Source organism: Macaca fascicularis, chromosome 19, assembly GCF_037993035.2.
Source record: "Macaca fascicularis isolate 582-1 chromosome 19, T2T-MFA8v1.1".
NCBI lineage: Eukaryota > Metazoa > Chordata > Mammalia > Primates > Cercopithecidae > Macaca > Macaca fascicularis.
The window spans coordinates 42,971,660-42,987,692 of record NC_088393.1 but is presented as its reverse complement, the minus strand read 5'-3'; the positions used below and the strand labels follow the sequence as shown (position 1 = coordinate 42,987,692).

At 53.9% G+C, this 16,033-nt stretch overlaps 4 protein-coding genes across 45 annotated transcripts; 2 read left to right on the top strand and 2 right to left on the bottom strand.

Moving 5' to 3' along the window:
• Positions 1 to 41: 41 nt before the first annotated feature.
• On the bottom strand, positions 42 to 6,207 carry LIN37 (lin-37 DREAM MuvB core complex component). 6 transcript variants are annotated; one of them, XM_074023233.1, is made up of 10 exons: positions 6,024 to 6,207; positions 5,796 to 5,914; positions 2,298 to 2,373; positions 2,065 to 2,115; positions 1,719 to 1,748; positions 1,553 to 1,638; positions 1,299 to 1,465; positions 402 to 542; positions 240 to 313; positions 42 to 166 (listed from the first exon to the last, which is right to left on the bottom strand). In XM_074023233.1, the coding sequence occupies exons 3-10, from the start codon at positions 2,363 to 2,365 to the stop codon at positions 85 to 87; spliced, it is 699 nt and encodes a 232-aa protein (XP_073879334.1). In that variant the 5' UTR covers positions 2,366 to 2,373; positions 5,796 to 5,914; positions 6,024 to 6,207; the 3' UTR covers positions 42 to 84. The 6 variants fall into 6 exon arrangements, with proteins under 6 accessions (XP_073879334.1, XP_073879335.1, XP_005588951.1 ...); XM_074023234.1 differs by lacking the exon at positions 1,553 to 1,638; XM_005588894.4 differs by lacking the exon at positions 5,796 to 5,914 and having other exon boundaries at positions 2,298 to 2,418.
• Positions 6,208 to 7,779: 1,572 nt separating this feature from the next.
• Positions 7,780 to 9,131, bottom strand: PSENEN (presenilin enhancer, gamma-secretase subunit). Of its 4 annotated transcripts, XM_065536497.1 has the most exons (5): positions 9,082 to 9,131; positions 8,791 to 8,947; positions 8,260 to 8,364; positions 7,912 to 8,074; positions 7,780 to 7,870 (listed from the first exon to the last, which is right to left on the bottom strand). In XM_065536497.1, the coding sequence occupies exons 2-4, from the start codon at positions 8,849 to 8,851 to the stop codon at positions 7,935 to 7,937; spliced, it is 306 nt and encodes a 101-aa protein (XP_065392569.1). In that variant the 5' UTR covers positions 8,852 to 8,947; positions 9,082 to 9,131; the 3' UTR covers positions 7,780 to 7,870; positions 7,912 to 7,934. The 4 variants fall into 4 exon arrangements, with proteins under 4 accessions (XP_065392569.1, XP_005588941.1, XP_005588939.1 ...); XM_005588884.4 differs by having other exon boundaries at positions 7,780 to 8,074; positions 9,053 to 9,131; XM_005588882.4 differs by having other exon boundaries at positions 7,780 to 8,074.
• A 136-nt stretch (positions 9,132 to 9,267) lies between these two features.
• U2AF1L4 (U2 small nuclear RNA auxiliary factor 1 like 4) lies at positions 9,268 to 12,202 on the top strand. Of its 31 annotated transcripts, none has more exons than XM_074023243.1 (7): positions 9,268 to 9,343; positions 9,583 to 9,645; positions 10,047 to 10,113; positions 10,197 to 10,246; positions 10,316 to 10,414; positions 10,592 to 10,725; positions 10,826 to 12,202. In XM_074023243.1, the coding sequence occupies exons 5-7, from the start codon at positions 10,361 to 10,363 to the stop codon at positions 10,959 to 10,961; spliced, it is 324 nt and encodes a 107-aa protein (XP_073879344.1). In that variant the 5' UTR covers positions 9,268 to 9,343; positions 9,583 to 9,645; positions 10,047 to 10,113; positions 10,197 to 10,246; positions 10,316 to 10,360; the 3' UTR covers positions 10,962 to 12,202. The 31 variants fall into 31 exon arrangements, 24 of the variants coding, with proteins under 24 accessions (XP_073879344.1, XP_045236599.1, XP_073879350.1 ...); XM_045380664.3 differs by having other exon boundaries at positions 9,558 to 9,645; XM_074023242.1 differs by having other exon boundaries at positions 9,328 to 9,372.
• A 77-nt stretch (positions 12,203 to 12,279) lies between these two features.
• IGFLR1 (IGF like family receptor 1) lies at positions 12,280 to 15,777 on the top strand. Of its 4 annotated transcripts, none has more exons than XM_005588889.4 (5): positions 12,280 to 12,337; positions 13,808 to 14,012; positions 14,465 to 14,649; positions 14,942 to 15,317; positions 15,401 to 15,777. In XM_005588889.4, exons 2-5 carry the CDS (start codon positions 13,856 to 13,858, stop codon positions 15,724 to 15,726), a joined length of 1,044 nt encoding a protein of 347 aa, XP_005588946.3. In that variant the 5' UTR covers positions 12,280 to 12,337; positions 13,808 to 13,855; the 3' UTR covers positions 15,727 to 15,777. The 4 variants fall into 4 exon arrangements, with proteins under 4 accessions (XP_005588946.3, XP_045236598.2, XP_065392556.1 ...); XM_045380663.2 differs by having other exon boundaries at positions 12,280 to 12,343; XM_065536484.1 differs by lacking the exons at positions 14,465 to 14,649; positions 14,942 to 15,317 and having other exon boundaries at positions 12,280 to 12,343.
• Positions 15,778 to 16,033: the final 256 nt, after the last annotated feature.

Here is a 16,033-nt window from a genome sequence, read left to right as displayed (position 1 = left end):
GTGTCTGGGCCAGGAAGGATGGACCGGAGCAGACACCAGTGTGGAGTTGGGGGATGTTTACTGGGGTGGGGGGACCTGGGAACATCACTGTCGTTCGTACATCTCTCGTAGGATCTTCATGCTTTCTGAGTAACGAAGCTGGTTCCGATGAGAGGCCTCCTTCCACCTGGGGAGGCAGAGGGAAGACTCAGCAGTTGCAAAAGGCCCTAGGAGGGGCAAGCAGGTTGGGGGACGCTCACCTCTGGCGGATGCGTTTCCAGCGCTGCATGTTGCGATAGATGAGTGTGGAGGGTGAGGGCTCGGGCTCAGAGGGCTGCATGGACAGAGAGGCCAGGTTGAGTAGACATTCCTGAGCCCCACCACATGTGTCCCATAACCCTGGGCCAGCCTGGCATACTCACCTCATCATCAGGGGTGCCCTGCATCTCAGGCTGCAGTGGGGATGGGATGCGGGATCTGCAGGCATCTCCAGGTGGCCCGGGGGGTGTGGGTGGCGGCAGCTTGTACACATCACGACTCTTGCTGTTGTTGACCTCTGAGCCCTGGGGACACAAGGGCCCCAAGCCAGGCCCAAGAGAGTCAAAGCAGAGGGGCTGGGAATCCACATTCATCCCTCCTGCCTTTCCCAGCAACAAATGGCATGAGGGGCTCACTAAGGGACTCAGACAGGAGGCATGTCTGAAGGGCAGACACCTCAACCAGCCAGGGGGTCAAGTCCGCCTGCCCCAGGGACCCCTGTCTTCTCCTATCCAGCCCAGAAACTCCATCTACACCTGTCAGCCCAGGGAGTCACGTCTGCCTGCCTCAGGGAATCCTGTCCACGGGGTCACATCTGTGCCACCTAGGAAGCTCTGTCCATTTTTGACAGCGTGAAGGGTCCTATATGTCTGTCCTGGGGACCCTTGTCTACCCTCCTGGGCCAGATGGCTTATAGACCCCCATCCGTTCCTGCCCAGCCCATCTGCTCCTCAAGGCCTGGTGGCCACTTCTGTCTGTACTAAGGACCCTTGTCTAGCCCCTCGGCTCTTGGGAACCCCTGATCTTGGAGATCCACATCTAACTGTCCAGGGTAACCCTGTTCCCTGTCCCCCAGGCCAGGTGGCTATGTATGTCTTCCCTAGGGACCTCGATCCACACCCCAGCCTAAGGGTGCACATCTGTGTGCCTGGCCTGATCCAGGATTCATGTGAGGGACCTGTGTCTGTCTACCCCTCTAGCTTAGGGGCAGGATCCTTTAAGCCTATCCACCCACTGCCCTGGCACCAGGCTGCTGGGCTGGGGTCCACTACCCATCCCACCTCCTCATCCTCAGGCAGCGGGGGCAGGGGTGAGCTGGGAGAGCATTCGCGCTCGCGCACAGAGGGGCTGTTTCGCATCCAGGCACGGCAGATCGGGTACAGTGGCGTGTTCTCGCTGAACTGGGCCAAGTCCACGCTGCGGTCGAACAGCTTGATCACATATGTGTCTGGGAGGGTGGGGATGGGAGGTGTGTGAGCATCCTCGCATAGGCCCTCAGCTCCTTGCCGACCCTCTAGGGCCACCGTCTACTCACTGGATCGCTGTGGCCCTCCCTCAGCCAGCCCGTCATCCATCTCCCTCCTCTTCTTCCTCCGCTGGTGGGGGAAGCGGGCAGATGGCCTGCGTAGGGAGAGGGAGTGTCAGGACTGGGGTAGGAGCTGAGAGCCTCTAGTCAGCTGGCTGGGACCCTGCCACCTTACCTTTTGCCAGTGGCTGCGATGGAGCAGTCCCTGTGGGGAAAGACAGTTGACCCTCAGACAAATGCCTGTGCAAAACCCTGCAGAGGGCACCCTGGGGATACTGGTATCAAACCTGAGATGCTCACATGAACCCCACTTGCCTCTTGGGCCTTTTGTCCCACCCATACCCGTGGGGGTCTAGGAGGCAAATGCGAGGGGACCTAAGCTCCTGCTGCAGGGTCTTTGTACAGGTGGAGTGGTCAGGACTTTGATGGAGGTAGTGCTGGGCTGAGCGGTCAGGGCTTGGATAAGGGAAGAAGTTACCAACCACAAACCCTCAGCTCCAAATCCAATCAGAAAAACTCACTTATTATGGGTGTCTGAGGGCGTTTTCCCAGCTTCCTCATCCAGACGCTCCCTAGAGGCAGAAGCGATCTCTCAGCTCAGGGTTCCAGGGCCCCAGAGAAGGGAGGCACCGAGCAGCCTCTCCATTAAGCACCTTCCTCCCCAAGTCAGCCTCTGGGGTCCCACCCAATCCACCCAAGATCAGAGGCCCCAACCTGCCAGGGTGCCTGGCCCTGTGACCCCACGCTGGCCTACCTGTCCATGTGACTCTTCTCCAGCAGACACTGCAAGACGGCATCCAGTTGGTTCCGGGCTTTGGCCATCTCCAGCTCTGGGGCAAGAGGGAACCCAGCAGGAGTCAGCTCCCAGGCCCCAGCTAAGTGGACAGCAGACTGGGTCAGGGAGGGGCATGCGTGCCATCTGCCCTGGCCAATCTCAGAGCCAGGCCCAGGCAGCCTGAAAGGGTGCAGCAGGCAGAGATGGCTGGAGTGATGCCAAGAGCTCTGAGTTCCAGAGCTGTCCCGCCCAATCGCACTGTGACAGGAGGCAAAGCCAATCACCTTACCTTATGAGCCTTTTGGGTTTTAAAAAAATGTGTTTTAATATGATATAAATTATATCATTATAAATTTTAATATGATATAATATATAAATATGATATAAATTTATGATATAAATTTTCTAATATGATATTAGAAAAAATTATATAGAGGTGGAGTCTCACGATATTGACCAGGCTGGTCTTGAACTCCTGGATTCCAGTGAGCCATCTAGGCTTCCCAAAGTGCTGGGATTACCGGTGTGGGCCACTGTGCCTGTCCCAGTGGCAAGGTTTAAATACCTATGTATTATACATGATAACTCACTGAATTATCACAATAACTCTTAGGGGTAGATGTGATTTTTTTTTCCTTGAGAAAGGATCTCATGATGTTGTCCAGACTGGTTTTGAACTCCTGGGCTCAAGTGATCCTGCTGTCTCAGCCTCCCAAATAGCTGGGGCTATAAGCACGTGCCATAGAGCCTGGCTCAGATAGATATTATTTTTATTCGTATTTTAAAAAGAATGAAACTGAGGCACAGAGATGTTAGGCCACATGCTCAAAGGCACACAGCAAAGAAATTGCAGAGCTGATTATTTGAACCCAGGCTGTCTGGTTCCAAAGCTGAAGTTATGAGACAGAGGCTCAACCTGAGTGCAGAATCTGGTTGAGGCAGTGGTATAACTTTATTTTAATTAATTAATGTATTTATGTTTTGTGAGACGGAGTCTTGCTCTGTCACCCAGGCTGGAATGCAGTGGCATAATCTTGGCTCACTGCAACCTCCACCTCCTAGGTTCAAGCAATTCTCCTGCCTCAGCCTCCCAAGTAGCTGGGATTACAGGAGCCCGCCACCATGCCTGGCTAATGTTTGTATTTTTAGTAGAGATGGGGTCTTACCATGTTGACCAGGCTGGTCTCGAACTCCTGACCTCAGTGATCCGCTGGCCTCGGCCTCCCAAAGTGCTGGGATTACAGGCGTGAGCCACCACACCCGGCCAACAGTGGTATAATTTTAAATCTGAATTCAATCTGAATGAGCTGACATTTAAAAATTGGGAGATTTCTTTTCTTTTGAGACAGAGTCTTGCTCTGTTGCCCAGGTTGGAGTGCAGTGGCGTGATCTCGGCTCACTGCCACCTCTGCCTCCCGAGTACAAGTGATTCTCCTGCCTCAGCCTCTCAAGCAGCTGGGACTATAGGCGTGTGCCACCATGCCCAACTAATATTTGTATTTTTAGTACAGACAGGGTTTCACCATATTAACCAGGTTGGTCTCAAACTCCTGACCTCATGATCCACCCACCTCAGCCTCCCAAAGTGCTGGGATTATAGGCATGAGCCACCATGCCCGGCCAAAATTGGGAGATTTCACCTAAAACATCCTGTTTGGACTTTTTTTTTCCCCTCAGGAAATGAGATCTAGGCCCACCCTCCTGCCCAGTGAGCCTGTGGCTGCCTCCCATCATCACAGAACTTGAGGGAGTGATGATGTTATGCTGTCCTACCTTTGAGAGGTGTTTGCTCTGCCTTTCTGACTGGTGGGAGCTCTGGCTCTAGTGCTCAGAGCCAGGAGGGGACACCTGGGAACTTGCCTGACCAGTCCAGGGACTTCCTGAGAAGGTCAGGAGACACAGGGATTCAAACATAGCTCAGAGGAAAGACAGAGTGAGGGTGGGGAAGGGAGTAGCTGAGATTGCAGCAAAGCCTTGGGCGGATGCAGAGGGTACGGATCTCTCCCCAGGCCCAGCTTCTCTCCTGAACCCCCGACTTGGGCCTGAAGCCTCCCTCTCAAGGGTCGCCTCACTGTCGCCTAGTTCCTCCCTGTACCTCACCATGAATACCCCTCTCTCTCCCCTACCCCAGCCCAGCAATCCCATGACCTGTCCACTAGGCCTCCCTAGTGTCTCTCCCACCTACCTCCTCTCCACTCTATCCATGCTGGTCCAGACCTTTGCTCCCCCTGGGCTCCCACCTCAGCGTCCCCTTCTGATCCACCCTCCACAAGGCAGCCAGGGGAATCTTCCAGAAAAATAACAAACCTGACCCTGATCTTCCCCTGCTTGGAACCTTCCATTGGAACCTTCCATGACTCTACAGCACCCAGGGGTGGAGTCTGCACTCCTCAGCCTGGTACTAAGAGATGTATACCTTCCCTCACCATCATTTGTGGTCAGACCCACTTCACTTTTCTTTCTTTTTTTTTCTTTTCTTTTCTTCTTTCTTTCTTTTTCTTTCTTTTCTTCCTTCCTTTTCTTTCTTTCTCCTTTCCTTTTCCTTTCCTTTCCTTTTTCCTTCCTTTATTCTTCCTTCCTTCCCTCCCTCCCTTTTCTTTCTTTCTCTCTCTCTCTTCCTTCGTTTTTTGGTTTTTTCTTTGTTTGTTTTTTCAGGGTCTCAATCTATCACCCAGGCTGGAGTGCAGTGGTGTGATCTCAGCTCACTGCAACCTCCACCTCCCCGGCTCCAGCGATCTTCCTGCCTCAGCCTCCTGAGTAGCTGGGACTAGAGGCTCGTGCCACCACACCTGGCTAATTTTCTTTCTTTCTTTTTTTTTTTTTTTTTTTTTTTGTATTTTTTATAGAGACAGGGTTTTGCCATGTTGCCCAGGCTGGTCTCAAACTCCTGACCTCAAGTGATCTGCCGGCCTCGGCCTCCCAAAGTGTTGGGATTACAGGCGTGAGCCACCGCACCTGGCCTGCCACTTTGTTTTGATAACACTTTTGCCATGGGACATCCTACATCATTTTACTATTATCTTTCTGTCTAAATTCTGCACCCCTCCCACTGCCCTTACCATGCCAGGCCTGCGATCCGGTCAGCTCTGCCCCAACCCAAAATGATCTAAGTTTCAGTTTCCCCAATGACCACAATTCCTATTTCCTAGGATTACTGGAATATAGTGACTGTGAGGATTAAGAGTGCTTGTACTTCAGGCTCACAGCAAGTATGTGTGACTGATCACTGCTGGAAATGGGGAAACTGAGGGGAAGCCAAGAAAAGAGAACTTCTCGGCCGGGCGCGGGGGCTCACGCCTGTAATCTTAGCACTTTAGGAAGCTAAGGCGGGAGGATCACTTGAGGTCAGGAGTTCGAGACCAGCCTGGGCAATATAGCGATACTCCGTCTCTACTTAAATATTTAAAAAATTTAGATTAAAAAAAAGAGAAAAGGGCCCTTCTCAGAGTTACCGGCTCAGGATTCCCCATATCTTACCACGCACCGCACTGCCTGAGCCACCACCATTCAATCTCAAAGCGACTTCAAGCGCAGACCGGGAGGGTGTGAAGGTGGCAGCCAACGCTCGCTGCCTGATACAGCGATTGTCAGGTGGGCTGCAGGGAAAAGTCGTGCAGTCCTCTTTCCGCGATACTCCCTTCTACCGGGACTCCACACCCTGTCAACCCGATGGTCCCGACAGGCCCCCGACGTCAGGGTCCTCACCTGATTTCTCCACTTTCACCTTCACGGGGAACATGGTTTGGGTCCAGGATCTGGCTAGCTGGGTCAGAGGCGCCCCAAAGGGCCTAGGGTCACAAATCAAGGCGGGAGGCGGGCGGGGACAGTTCAAAGATGAGCTTCGTGGGCCACAGCTCCTCCGCCTTTGGTTGTGTTCAGCCTGGACCATGGCCACCACCCTTCTGTGGGCGGGCCCCTTCGGCAGCAGCTTGCTCCTATTAGTTAATGCAGTCGTCAATCTTACATCCTGACCAATTGAGAGCTGCCTCCGTAGTCTCCCAGCTTTAGGTCCCACCCTCCTGGGGCTTTGCTTCCGGAAACAAACCATCGACCACCAAGCTTCCTGGGAGGTGTAGTTCCAGGTTCCCAGACCCACCCGGAGTAACAGCGCCTGCGCCGCGCGGGGCACGGTGGGAAACAAAGGATTAGGGCATCGCGAGGCTTCCCGGGACTTGTAGTGTTAGAAGGGTTGAGCAACACCAATTTAGCTCTTTACCATATTTAACCAACCGTTGGAGTCCCTTCATCCCTAAGAGGAAGACTAATGTAAAATAACGTTGGGTTCCCTTTCACTGAGCACTCTCTAGGTGACAGGTACCAGTTAATCTCTTTGCAGGTACAACTTCATTCATTTTGCAAATATTTATTAGTATGCCGGGCACTCTTCTAGGCATTGGGGACACCTTGAGGAACAGAACAGACAAAAATCCCTGCCCTAATAGGGCTTATCTTTTAAAGGATGGAAGATAAACAGTAAACAAGTAAAACATTCTAAGTGAAATGTAATAGGAGAAAGAATATAGTCTGGGCAGGGCATGGTGGCCCACACCTGTAAGTATCAGCCCTTTGGGAGGCCGAGGTGGGCAGATCACCTGCGACCAGGAGTTCGAGACCAGCCTGGCCAACATGGTGAAACCCCGTCTCTACCAAAAATACAAAAATTAGCCGGGACTGATGGCATGCCCCTGTAATTCCAGCTACTCCAGAGGCTGAGGCAGGAGAATCGCTTGAACCCGGGAGGCGTAGGTTGCAGTGAGCTGAGATCGCACTTCTGCACTCCAGCCTGAGTGACAGAGCAAGACTCCATCTCGAAAAACAGACAACAACAAATCCCCAGCCCCCCACCAAAAAAAAAAAAAAAAAAAAAAACCCACAAAAAAAGTGTAGCCTTAAACGGACATAGGAATATCAAGGTGGTGATTGAATTTTAAATAAGATGGATGGTCAAGGAAGGATTCTCTGAGAAAGCTCTTGACTATTTTTATTTTTGCAGACAACACTTCCTTCAGAAAACGGGAAACTTGGATTTATCACACATCTTGGTCCAAATAAATCCTAGGAGGTAGCATTGTGATCTACACTTCTGATGAGAATACTGAAGCCCACAGTAGGAAAGTTATGTTTTTGAATTCACGACTACCAGTACAGGGTAACAGCCCCTAGAAATGGAAGCACTAGACCAGTTGTACCACTGCATTCCCGCCTGGGCAACAGAGCAAGACTGTCTCAAAAAAAAAAAAAAAAAAAAAAGCAACGGAAGCACTATTCCTTTCTTAGTTCCTCATCTAATAGTTTCCTGCGCAGGAAAGTTCCTAGTTCAGAAGATTATGAGTAGTATTTACTGTAAAAAATGTACATCATGTCTAAATACTAAGCCTGGCACAAAGCACTCAACAAATGTTTTTAAATGTTAATGATCATTTATGCCTCAACCTCTAAAAGATCCCAGGAAGTCAGTATCGAAAGTTAGGGTCCTTTATTGGGTGATGTCAGCAGAGAACAGGGGAGATGAAAACAAGTCTTAGGAGTTTGAGAAGGGGCTCCCAGGACAGGCTCCTCTGCTCTAAGGAGCCTGTCCTGGGAGAATGAGCAGGGTTCCAGTCTGTGCAGAAGTTGTCAGGGGGTGCCCAGAGGTATGGTGAAGGAGAGGTAGTCCCCAAGGGCACCCCAGCGGGGCCGGTAGATCTGGAAGATGGTGATCCAGGAGGTGAGCACTATCACCCAGAAGAGGAAGCCCACAGCTGAGCGCCAGACATCTGTCATGGGAAACAGAAGTGGGAAGGGTTGGCCTCCTGCTGCTCTCCAGACTTCCCTAGACCAGCCTTCCCTTCTCACCCAGAGCCCCAAAATTCTGGATCCTCCATTGTCCCTTCCCACCAAGACTCCCCCGCTTCCCCCTCTCCCCAGCCACTGGCGTCCCTCCTCTGTACTCTGGACTCACAGCCTTTGATTTGGCTCTGTTCTGTGTAGGCTGGGACAAGGAAGGCCTCTCGGAAGAACCAGAAGATGTTGACCAACCAGAGAAAAGGCAGGAAAGCAAACCCACCTAGGGAGAAAGAAAAAAAAAACACACAAACCCTAAAACCTCATAAGGCAATGAAGATCTCCAACTTCCACCCAGATCTATTTGGAAGAAACTCTCCCACACTCAAGTTCAAATGGAGATTTCTGCTGTCAGGGACTCAGGAATCTGCCTCCTCTTTGGGATCCAGCAATCTGATTCCTCAACCATCTCTTTCGCTGGACCCAAGAGTCCAGGCCCTCAATCCCCCTCCTCTCTTGGGATCCAGAAACTGACGCCCCAGCTTCCTCATTCCTCAGGACCCAGGCCCTCCCCGCTCAAATCCAGGAGTTGGCGTTCACAGGTGCTTCATCTCTTAGACTCACGAATCCAGGCCCCGAGGCCCTCTTCCCTCGGGTGCTCTAGTCCAGTCCCCTCTCTTTTCCTGGGACCCTAGTGATCTGCCCTTACCCAGGTAGTACTTCCGGCACAGGTTCAACTTCTCCTCATTGGACACTCGCTCCAGGTTCATAGCTGCGCTGGGGCCGGGTCGTCCCAAGGGTCTGCGGGGCAAGACCCAAGCCTTGACCCTAAGTAACAGATGCAAGGATCACGAACAACCACGCCCCTATTACAACAAATCAGAGATAAATGTAAAGGTGGGTTTGCTAAAAGCAGAGCATCCCCGCCCCCACTAGCAAGCTGGCTGGATTAAAGAGCTCTTTATATTTACTAGGGTGGGCGAAACGACCCCCAACTTACCGGGAGAGCTCACTTCCTCCGGCTGGGATGCCTTAGCCACTTTCAGTTACGGACGTATGCGCGAGATGCCCCAGGTTTCCCTGGAGATTGTAGTCTTCTTTGGGCGAGGCAACACTGCACGCATGCGTCGTTGAGAGAATTCCTGCCGGGGAGTCGCGCGTCTCCCACGCGCAAGCGCCCTGGGGCGTTTCCGAGAGCTTGGTAAGCGCCTGGAGGGAGCAACGAACTACACTTCCCAGCGCTCCTAAGCAACGGAAGTGATGTAAGAGCAGCCAGAACTGGAGGGCTTGGGTAAAAATGGGTGAATATTTAGCTTCGATATTCGGAACTGAGAAGGATAAGTGAGAACGGGCGCTGGGAGTGGACTCTCGGGGGGTCGAGGCCGGGGTACTGGGGTCCTGGGTGGTGGGGCGGTGTTTCTGGGGTGTCCCGCCTCCCCAGCCCTCGGTTCACCTCTGTCTTTGCACCTCTTCCAGGGTTAACTGCTCTTTTTACTTTAAGATCGGGGCCTGCCGGCACGGAGACCGGTGCTCCCGGCTTCACAACAAGCCGACATTCAGCCAGGTGAGACCCGGCACGGAGCTTCTGGAGTTAACGCCTCCTTGGCCCTTCCTCTTCTGGGGCCGTAGTCACCATGTCCCGCCTATTCCGAGTTCCTGAGGCCCTCCCTACCGCCCGGCTTTTTTTCTGATTGGACCTTTCTGCAGGCTCCTCCCACCAGTCTTCCTGCCCGTCTCCTGGGAACTTGGTCGCGCCCCCCTGCGTACACCCTACACACCGCGGCTGTTCGTCCTTGTCAGTCCCCTCCATCCCGTTTCTGGTTTCTTAGGGGAAAAGGATCGCCGATGCACTCACCATGCTTAGGCTGGGGTGCAAGGTTCCACCCCCAACCTTCATGCCTCACTCTCTTTGCATGCAGCCCTGCCCTCTGAGCTCAGGCCCCGCCCCTTTTAAATTCTGTGCAGACCATAGTGCTGCTCAACCTGTACCGGAATCCACAGAATACAGCCCAAACTGCAGACGGATCACACTGTGAGTAAGGGACCAGGCCTGGGGGCAAGGTGAATAGTCCTCAGTAGGCTACGCCCTGATTCCACCCTACCCCCCTCCCCCAGGTCATGTGAGCGACGTGGAGGTGCAGGAGCACTATGATAGCTTCTTCGAGGTGAAGGTTGGCAGGGGTAGGTTGGGTTTCTTGTGGGAGCTCAGCTGAGTTCCTCTCCGTCTTCCACAGGAGGTGTTCACAGAATTGCAGGAGAAGTATGGGGAGATTGAAGAGATGAATATGTGCGACGACCTTGGGGACCACCTCGTGGGCAACGTCTATGTCAAGGTGCTTGCTGTCCCCCACTTAGGGCCCAGAGATGGAGGCATTTCAATGCCTGATGGTGACCACTGAAGGCTCTCAGCTTGAAGTTCATCACTAAATCCAGTCCAGCCCCAGAGCTGCTAATGAGTACCCTGAAGATCTCTGAGTTCTCCTGCTGATCTCGACTGAGGTTTCCTGCAGTTCCGGCGGGAAGAGGATGCAGAGCGGGCCGTGGCTGAACTCAATAACCGCTGGTTCAATGGGCAGGCTGTGCACGCTGAACTGTCTCCTGTCACTGACTTTCGGGAGTCATGCTGTCGCCAGTATGAGATGGGGTATGGTAGTTCAAGGGTGGGATGGGCACTTGGAATCCCAGACTTTGAATGTGTGGTAGGGACTGTCAGTGACAATGGCCTCCTCCATCTCTCTACGCAGGGAATGTACCCGAGGTGGCTTCTGCAACTTCATGCATCTGCGGCCCATTTCCCAGAACCTCCGGAGGCAGGTCTATGGGCGGGGACCCAGGCGCAGGTACCTCAGGACCAGCCTGCTGTGTCTCCTCATGTCCTAAGGCCCCTATATCCTCAGATGAGCCTGACCCTAAGCCCTAGTAACAACGTTCCCAAGACCCTTTTTTTTTTTTTTTTTTTTTTTTTGAGATGGAGACTCGCTCTGTCGCCCGGCCTGGAGTGCAGTGGCATGATCTTGGCTCACTGCAACCTCTGCCTCCCAGGTTCAAGCAATTCTCTGCCTCAGCCTCCCAAGTAGCTGGGATTACAGGTGCCTGCCACCATGCCCGTCTAATTTTTGTATTTTTAGTAGAGACGGGGTTTCACCATCATGGCCAGGCTGGTCTGAACTCCTAACCTCGTGATCCACCTGCCTCACTCTCCCAAAGTGCTGGGATTACAGGTGTGAGCCACTACTCCTGGCTGACTCTTTTTTTTTTTTTTTTTTTGAGATGGAGTTTTGCTCTTCTTCCCTAGGCTGGAGTGCAAAGGCACGGTCTCGGCTCACTGCAACCTCTGCCTCCCAGGTTCAAGCAATTCCCCTTTCTCAGCCTTCCAAGTAGCTGGGATTACAGGTGCCCACCACCACGCCTGGCTAATTTTTGTATTTTTAGTAGAGACGGGGTTTCACCATGTTGGCCAGGCTGGTCTCGAACTCCTGACCTCAGGTAATCCACCCATCTTGGCCTCCCAAAGTGTGGGGATTACAGGCGCCTGGTCATTCCCAAGACTCTTACACCCTAAGAGTAGTTCTGAGCCCCATCTGGAGACCAGTACCTAAGTCCCAATCCCCAAACCAGCCTGAACCCCTAATCCACGACTAGCCTGGCCTGATACTGGCCACTGAGTACCAGTCTGATACTGGCCACTGAGTACCCCGATGCTGGCCACTGAGGCCATGTCTTAGAACTCTAGTTATTTCAGCACCCTCCTGCCTCATCCCAGAGCAGAGAGGCAGGCCTGCAGGATCTCTGCACCACTCCTCAGCATTCTAACCTAACTCTCAACACTCCTATTCCCGGGTCACCCCCGAGGTTCCATACTAGCCACTGTCCCCGAGAGGGGAACCGTCGGCGTTCCCCTGATCACCGGCATGGCCGCTTCTGAGGCCCTGGCCCCCTTACCCTCTTACTCTTCACCCCGGACAGGGACAAATATTTCTGGCAGGACCTCTCCTCAAAGCCCCCTTCACTCTCCTGGCCCATCTTTCCCAGGCTCCTGGGCTCCATAATGTAATCTGTTCAGCATGGAGACTTTCTTCTACCGCCCTTGTCTTGATAAAGCTCTGTGTTTTGCTTCGGTATCAACTTGCTTTTGCTGTGGTTTGGCATTTCCCTCCACCCACACATGTGACGAAAAGGGGAAACAAGACTGGGTCCCGGCCACAACTTCAGCTGAGGAACTTGGCACGGGCAGCTTGGGACCCAGGACCCTAACGGTACTGGTAGGGTGGGGACACCTTTGTGCTGAAAACCTTAGCACCTCCATCTGAGGCTTATTCAAGGGGGAGAGACCTGGTTGTGGCAGGTGGGAGGAGTCCTAGCCCCAAGGAGATGAGGATTGGAAGGTGAGGTGAGGTGAGGTGCTGGGAGGTGGTCTCAGTCAGTACAGGGCTGTCTCCTCCGTCCCTGCCAAATTGAGATGGGAGTGAGTAATGCCTTACACTTAAACATTGAGTTTACTATATGTGAGGTGCTATTTCCAGCACTTTAGCTTGTTTGTTTTGTTTTTTTTAAAGAGTTTCACTCTTGGCCGGGCTCAGTGGCTCAAGCCTGTAATCCCAGCACTTTGGGAGGCCGAGACCATCCTGGCTAACATAGTGAAACCCCGTCTCTACTAAAAAATACATAAAACTAGCCAGGCGAGGTGGCGGGCGCCTGTAGTTCCAGCTACTCAGGAGGCTGAGGCAGGAGAATGGCATGAACCCGGGAGGTAGAGCTTGCAGTGAGCTGAGATCCGGCCACTGCACTCCAGCCTGGGCGACAGAGCGAGACTCCATCTCAAAAAAAAAAAAAAAAAAAAAAAAGAGTTTCACTCTTGTTGCCCAGGCTGGAGTGCAATGGCACTATTTCAGCTCACTGCAGCCTCCACCTCCCAGATTCAAGCAATTCTCCTGCCTCAGCCTCCCAAGTAGCTGGAATTTACAGGCATGCGCTATCACGCCCAGCTAATTTTGTATTTTTAATAGAAACAGCGTTTCACCATGTAGGCCAGGCTGGTTTTGAACTACTGACTTCAGGTGATCCACCCACCTTGGCCTCCCAAAGTGTTGGGATTACAGGCGTGAGCCACTGCGCCCGGCAGCCAGTTTTTTTGGTTTTGTTTTTAGAGATGAGGTCTTACTGTATTGCCCAGGCTGGTCTATAATTTGTGGCTCAAGCAATCCTCCCACCTTGGCCTCCCTAGTAGCAGGGACTACAGATGTGAGCCACTGCACTTGGCAAAGTGCTTTGCTTTTTTTTTTTTTTTTTTTTTTAAGAGACGGGGTTTCATTTTGTTGTCCAGGCTGATCTCTCGAACTCCTGGGCTCAAGTGGTCCTCCTGTCTTGGCCTCCCGAAGTGTTGGGATTACAGGCATGAGCCACCGCACCCAGCCCCTGCTTTACTTCTAATAACGGTTCTAATTCTCCACAATAACCCTATGAGACAGGTGCTATTATTGTCTCATTTTAGGGATGGAAAAGGGAAGGTGGGTGGGTGAGGAAATGGCAGAGGTGGGATATGCATTCTTGCAATCTAGATCCGCAGTGCTCTCTCTTAGTCCCCTTTTGGCTTTGTGGGCTTCTCTGATAACCGGCTCAGTTGGGGGATGGGGACTCGAGGGTAGATTCCCGGCTTCCGAAGAGGCGTGGGAATTCTGTTCCCCGACATCATCGCGTCCTTTCTTCTGCTCGGTTTCCCCGGAAAGTGTGGCAGAGGCTCTGTGTTTGGAGGTCCCGCTATCACGGCCCCCCAGATGGGGCCTGGACGATGCCTCCTGACGGCCTTGCTGCTTCTGGCTCTGGCGTCACTGCCGGAAGCCTCCCAGTACTGCGGCCGCCTTGAATACTGGAACCCAGACAACAAGTGCTGCAGCAGCTGCCTGCATCGCTTCGGGCCGCCCCCCTGCCCGGGTGAGAATCCGAGACCCAGCCTTGCTTGGGAGTTTGCAGGTGATAGGGAGCGGGGAAGGCGTGAGGTCTGTGGGCTACGGGCCAGAGAGTCTTGCTTAGGGGTCTAAGCGGTGGGCCTTATGTAGATCACACAGGGATGGCAGGCAGAGCCTGTGCAGATAGTGCGGGCTACCGCAAGGCAACAGCGAAGGGATATGACTGGAGAGGCGGGATAGGGGCCCGGTGGAAAGGGTGGGCTTTATGTAGATAAACCGGGAGTGGGCGGAGCTCGGAGCGGAGCAGGCGGGGAATGAAAAGGCGAGCCCGGAGAAAAGTGACAGGAGCGGAGCGCACGCTGATAGGCTGGGAGCGTCCTGGAGGGGCGGGGCACGCTGGGATAGGGCGAAGGGAGAGGGCGTTGCCTGAGCAGGGGCGGGCTAGACGGCCGCGCTGGAGAGCAGCTTTCCCGCTAGACTATGAGTTCCGGGAAAACTGCGGGCTCAATGACCACGGCGATTTCGTAACGCTCCCGTTCCGAGAGTGTTCTTCTGGGCAGTGCAACCCCGACGGTGCGGAGCTATGTAGCCCCTGCGGCGGCGGAGCCGTGACCCCTACTCCCGCCGCGGGCGGGGGCAGAACCCTGAGGCGCTGCAGAGAGGTGCGGATGGGACTCCCGGCCGGGCAAGGGCGTGCCGGAGGTGGGGGGGCCTAGATGTAGGGAAAGGGCGTAGCCCCACGTAAGGGGTGTGGCCGTGGTTTCGGGAGGTGACTGGCCTGCAGGGGTCGGGAGCTCCTAGGTTAAGGTAGTTGGGCCTTGCGGGGCCCAACTACCTTATCAGGTACCATGTCAGATGGGATGTGGCCCCATTAAAGGGTATAAATATGGAAAGTTTGGGAGCGGGCAGGAGTGGAGTGTGGCCTCCAGCTTTACTCCAACCCCTTATCCCCAGAGGCCGGTCCCTGCCAAGGGGCCCTGCCCCCTCACAACTCGAAACCCAGGCGGCCCTAGCTCCCAGGAGCGCAGCTCACCAGCAAGTTCCATTGCCTGGAGGACCCCTGAGCCCATCCCTCAGCAGGCCTTGCCGACTTTCCTCCCGCTATTGGTGCTGGTCCTGCTCCTGACCTTGGCGGTGATAGCGATCCTCCTGTTCATTCTGCTCTGGCACCTCTGCCGGCCCAAGGAGAAAGCCGACCCCTATCCCTATCCTGGCTTGGTCTGCGGAGTCCCCAACACCCACGCCCCTTCCTCCTCGCATCTGTCCTCCCCAGGCGCCCTGGAGACAGGGGACACATGGAAGGCCTCTCTACTTCCACTTCTGAGCAGGGGTTAGTCCTGGAGGAGCCCCGGGGCGGGGAAGGTGGACTGGACGCCCACCCTTCCTCCCCTTTACCCTTCCCCTTTCTTCCAGAACTGCCCGGTCTGGGGTCACAGCCCCTGTCTCGCCTCCTGGATGAGCTGGAGGTGCTGGAAGAGCTGATTGTACTGCTGGACCCTGAGCCTGGGCCAGGTGGGGGCATGGCCCATGGCACTACTCGACACCTGGCCGCGAGATATGGGCTGCCTGCTGCCTGGTCCACCTTTGCCTATTCGCTGCGGCCAAGTCGCTCGCCGCTGCGGGCTCTGATTGAGATGGTGGTAGCAAGGGAGCCCTCTGCCTCTCTGGGCCAGCTTGGCACACACCTCGCCCAGCTAGGGCGGGCAGATGCATTGCGGGTGCTGTCCAAGCTTGGCTGATCTGGGGTTTGTTGGGCTTAACACTCAATAAAGAACTTTGTTGACTACTAAGCCCAGTATACAATTAGCACTGAAGTACTTCTTGAAGTACAATCCTAATTAGGCAAAGACCCAACAGCTATCCTCACTGCTCTTTGCCCTAGAAGGGCCTATTCTAACATACAAACAGGGCCACATGTGGGAGGGTTGACCCCAGGTGCCTCTGGGCCACCAGAATCCCCTCTGGGCAACAGCCCTGCTACAGACACGTGCTGTGTTCTGTGTTGTTCTGAAGCCGTAACAGACCCCACGGCTGACTTCTAATTCT

Bases quoted from the DNA above. Each gene is read 5' to 3' on its own strand.
- IGFLR1 (XM_065536482.2), top strand. From the start codon at position 14,302: ATGAAAAGGCGAGCCCGGAGAAAAGTGACAGGAGCGGAGCGCACGCTG. The intron at 14,650-14,941 runs GTGCGGATGGGA...CCTTATCCCCAG, and splicing joins CCCTGAGGCGCTGCAGAGAG to AGGCCGGTCCCTGCCAAGGG. The intron at 15,318-15,400 runs GTTAGTCCTGGA...CCTTTCTTCCAG, and splicing joins ACTTCCACTTCTGAGCAGGG to AACTGCCCGGTCTGGGGTCA.
- PSENEN (XM_005588884.4), bottom strand. From the start codon at position 8,851: ATGAACCTGGAGCGAGTGTCCAATGAGGAGAAGTTGAACCTGTGCCGG. The intron at 8,365-8,790 runs GTAAGGGCAGAT...CTTTCTCCCTAG, and splicing joins GTGCCGGAAGTACTACCTGG to GTGGGTTTGCTTTCCTGCCT. The intron at 8,075-8,259 runs GTGAGTCCAGAG...TTCCCATGACAG, and splicing joins ACAGAGCCAAATCAAAGGCT to ATGTCTGGCGCTCAGCTGTG.
- LIN37 (XM_005588894.4), bottom strand. From the start codon at position 6,207: ATGGTCCAGGCTGAACACAACCAAAGGCGGAGGAGCTGTGGCCCACGA. The intron at 2,419-6,023 runs GTGAGGACCCTG...CTGTCCACTTAG, and splicing joins GGTGAAAGTGGAGAAATCAG to CTGGGGCCTGGGAGCTGACT. The intron at 1,749-2,064 runs GTGAGTTTTTCT...CTTTCCCCACAG, and splicing joins CCCTCAGACACCCATAATAA to GGACTGCTCCATCGCAGCCA.
- U2AF1L4 (XM_005588886.5), top strand. From the start codon at position 9,379: ATGGGTGAATATTTAGCTTCGATATTCGGAACTGAGAAGGATAA. The intron at 10,247-10,315 runs GTGAAGGTTGGC...CGTCTTCCACAG, and splicing joins ACTATGATAGCTTCTTCGAG to GAGGTGTTCACAGAATTGCA. The intron at 10,415-10,591 runs GTGCTTGCTGTC...GGTTTCCTGCAG, and splicing joins TGGGCAACGTCTATGTCAAG to TTCCGGCGGGAAGAGGATGC.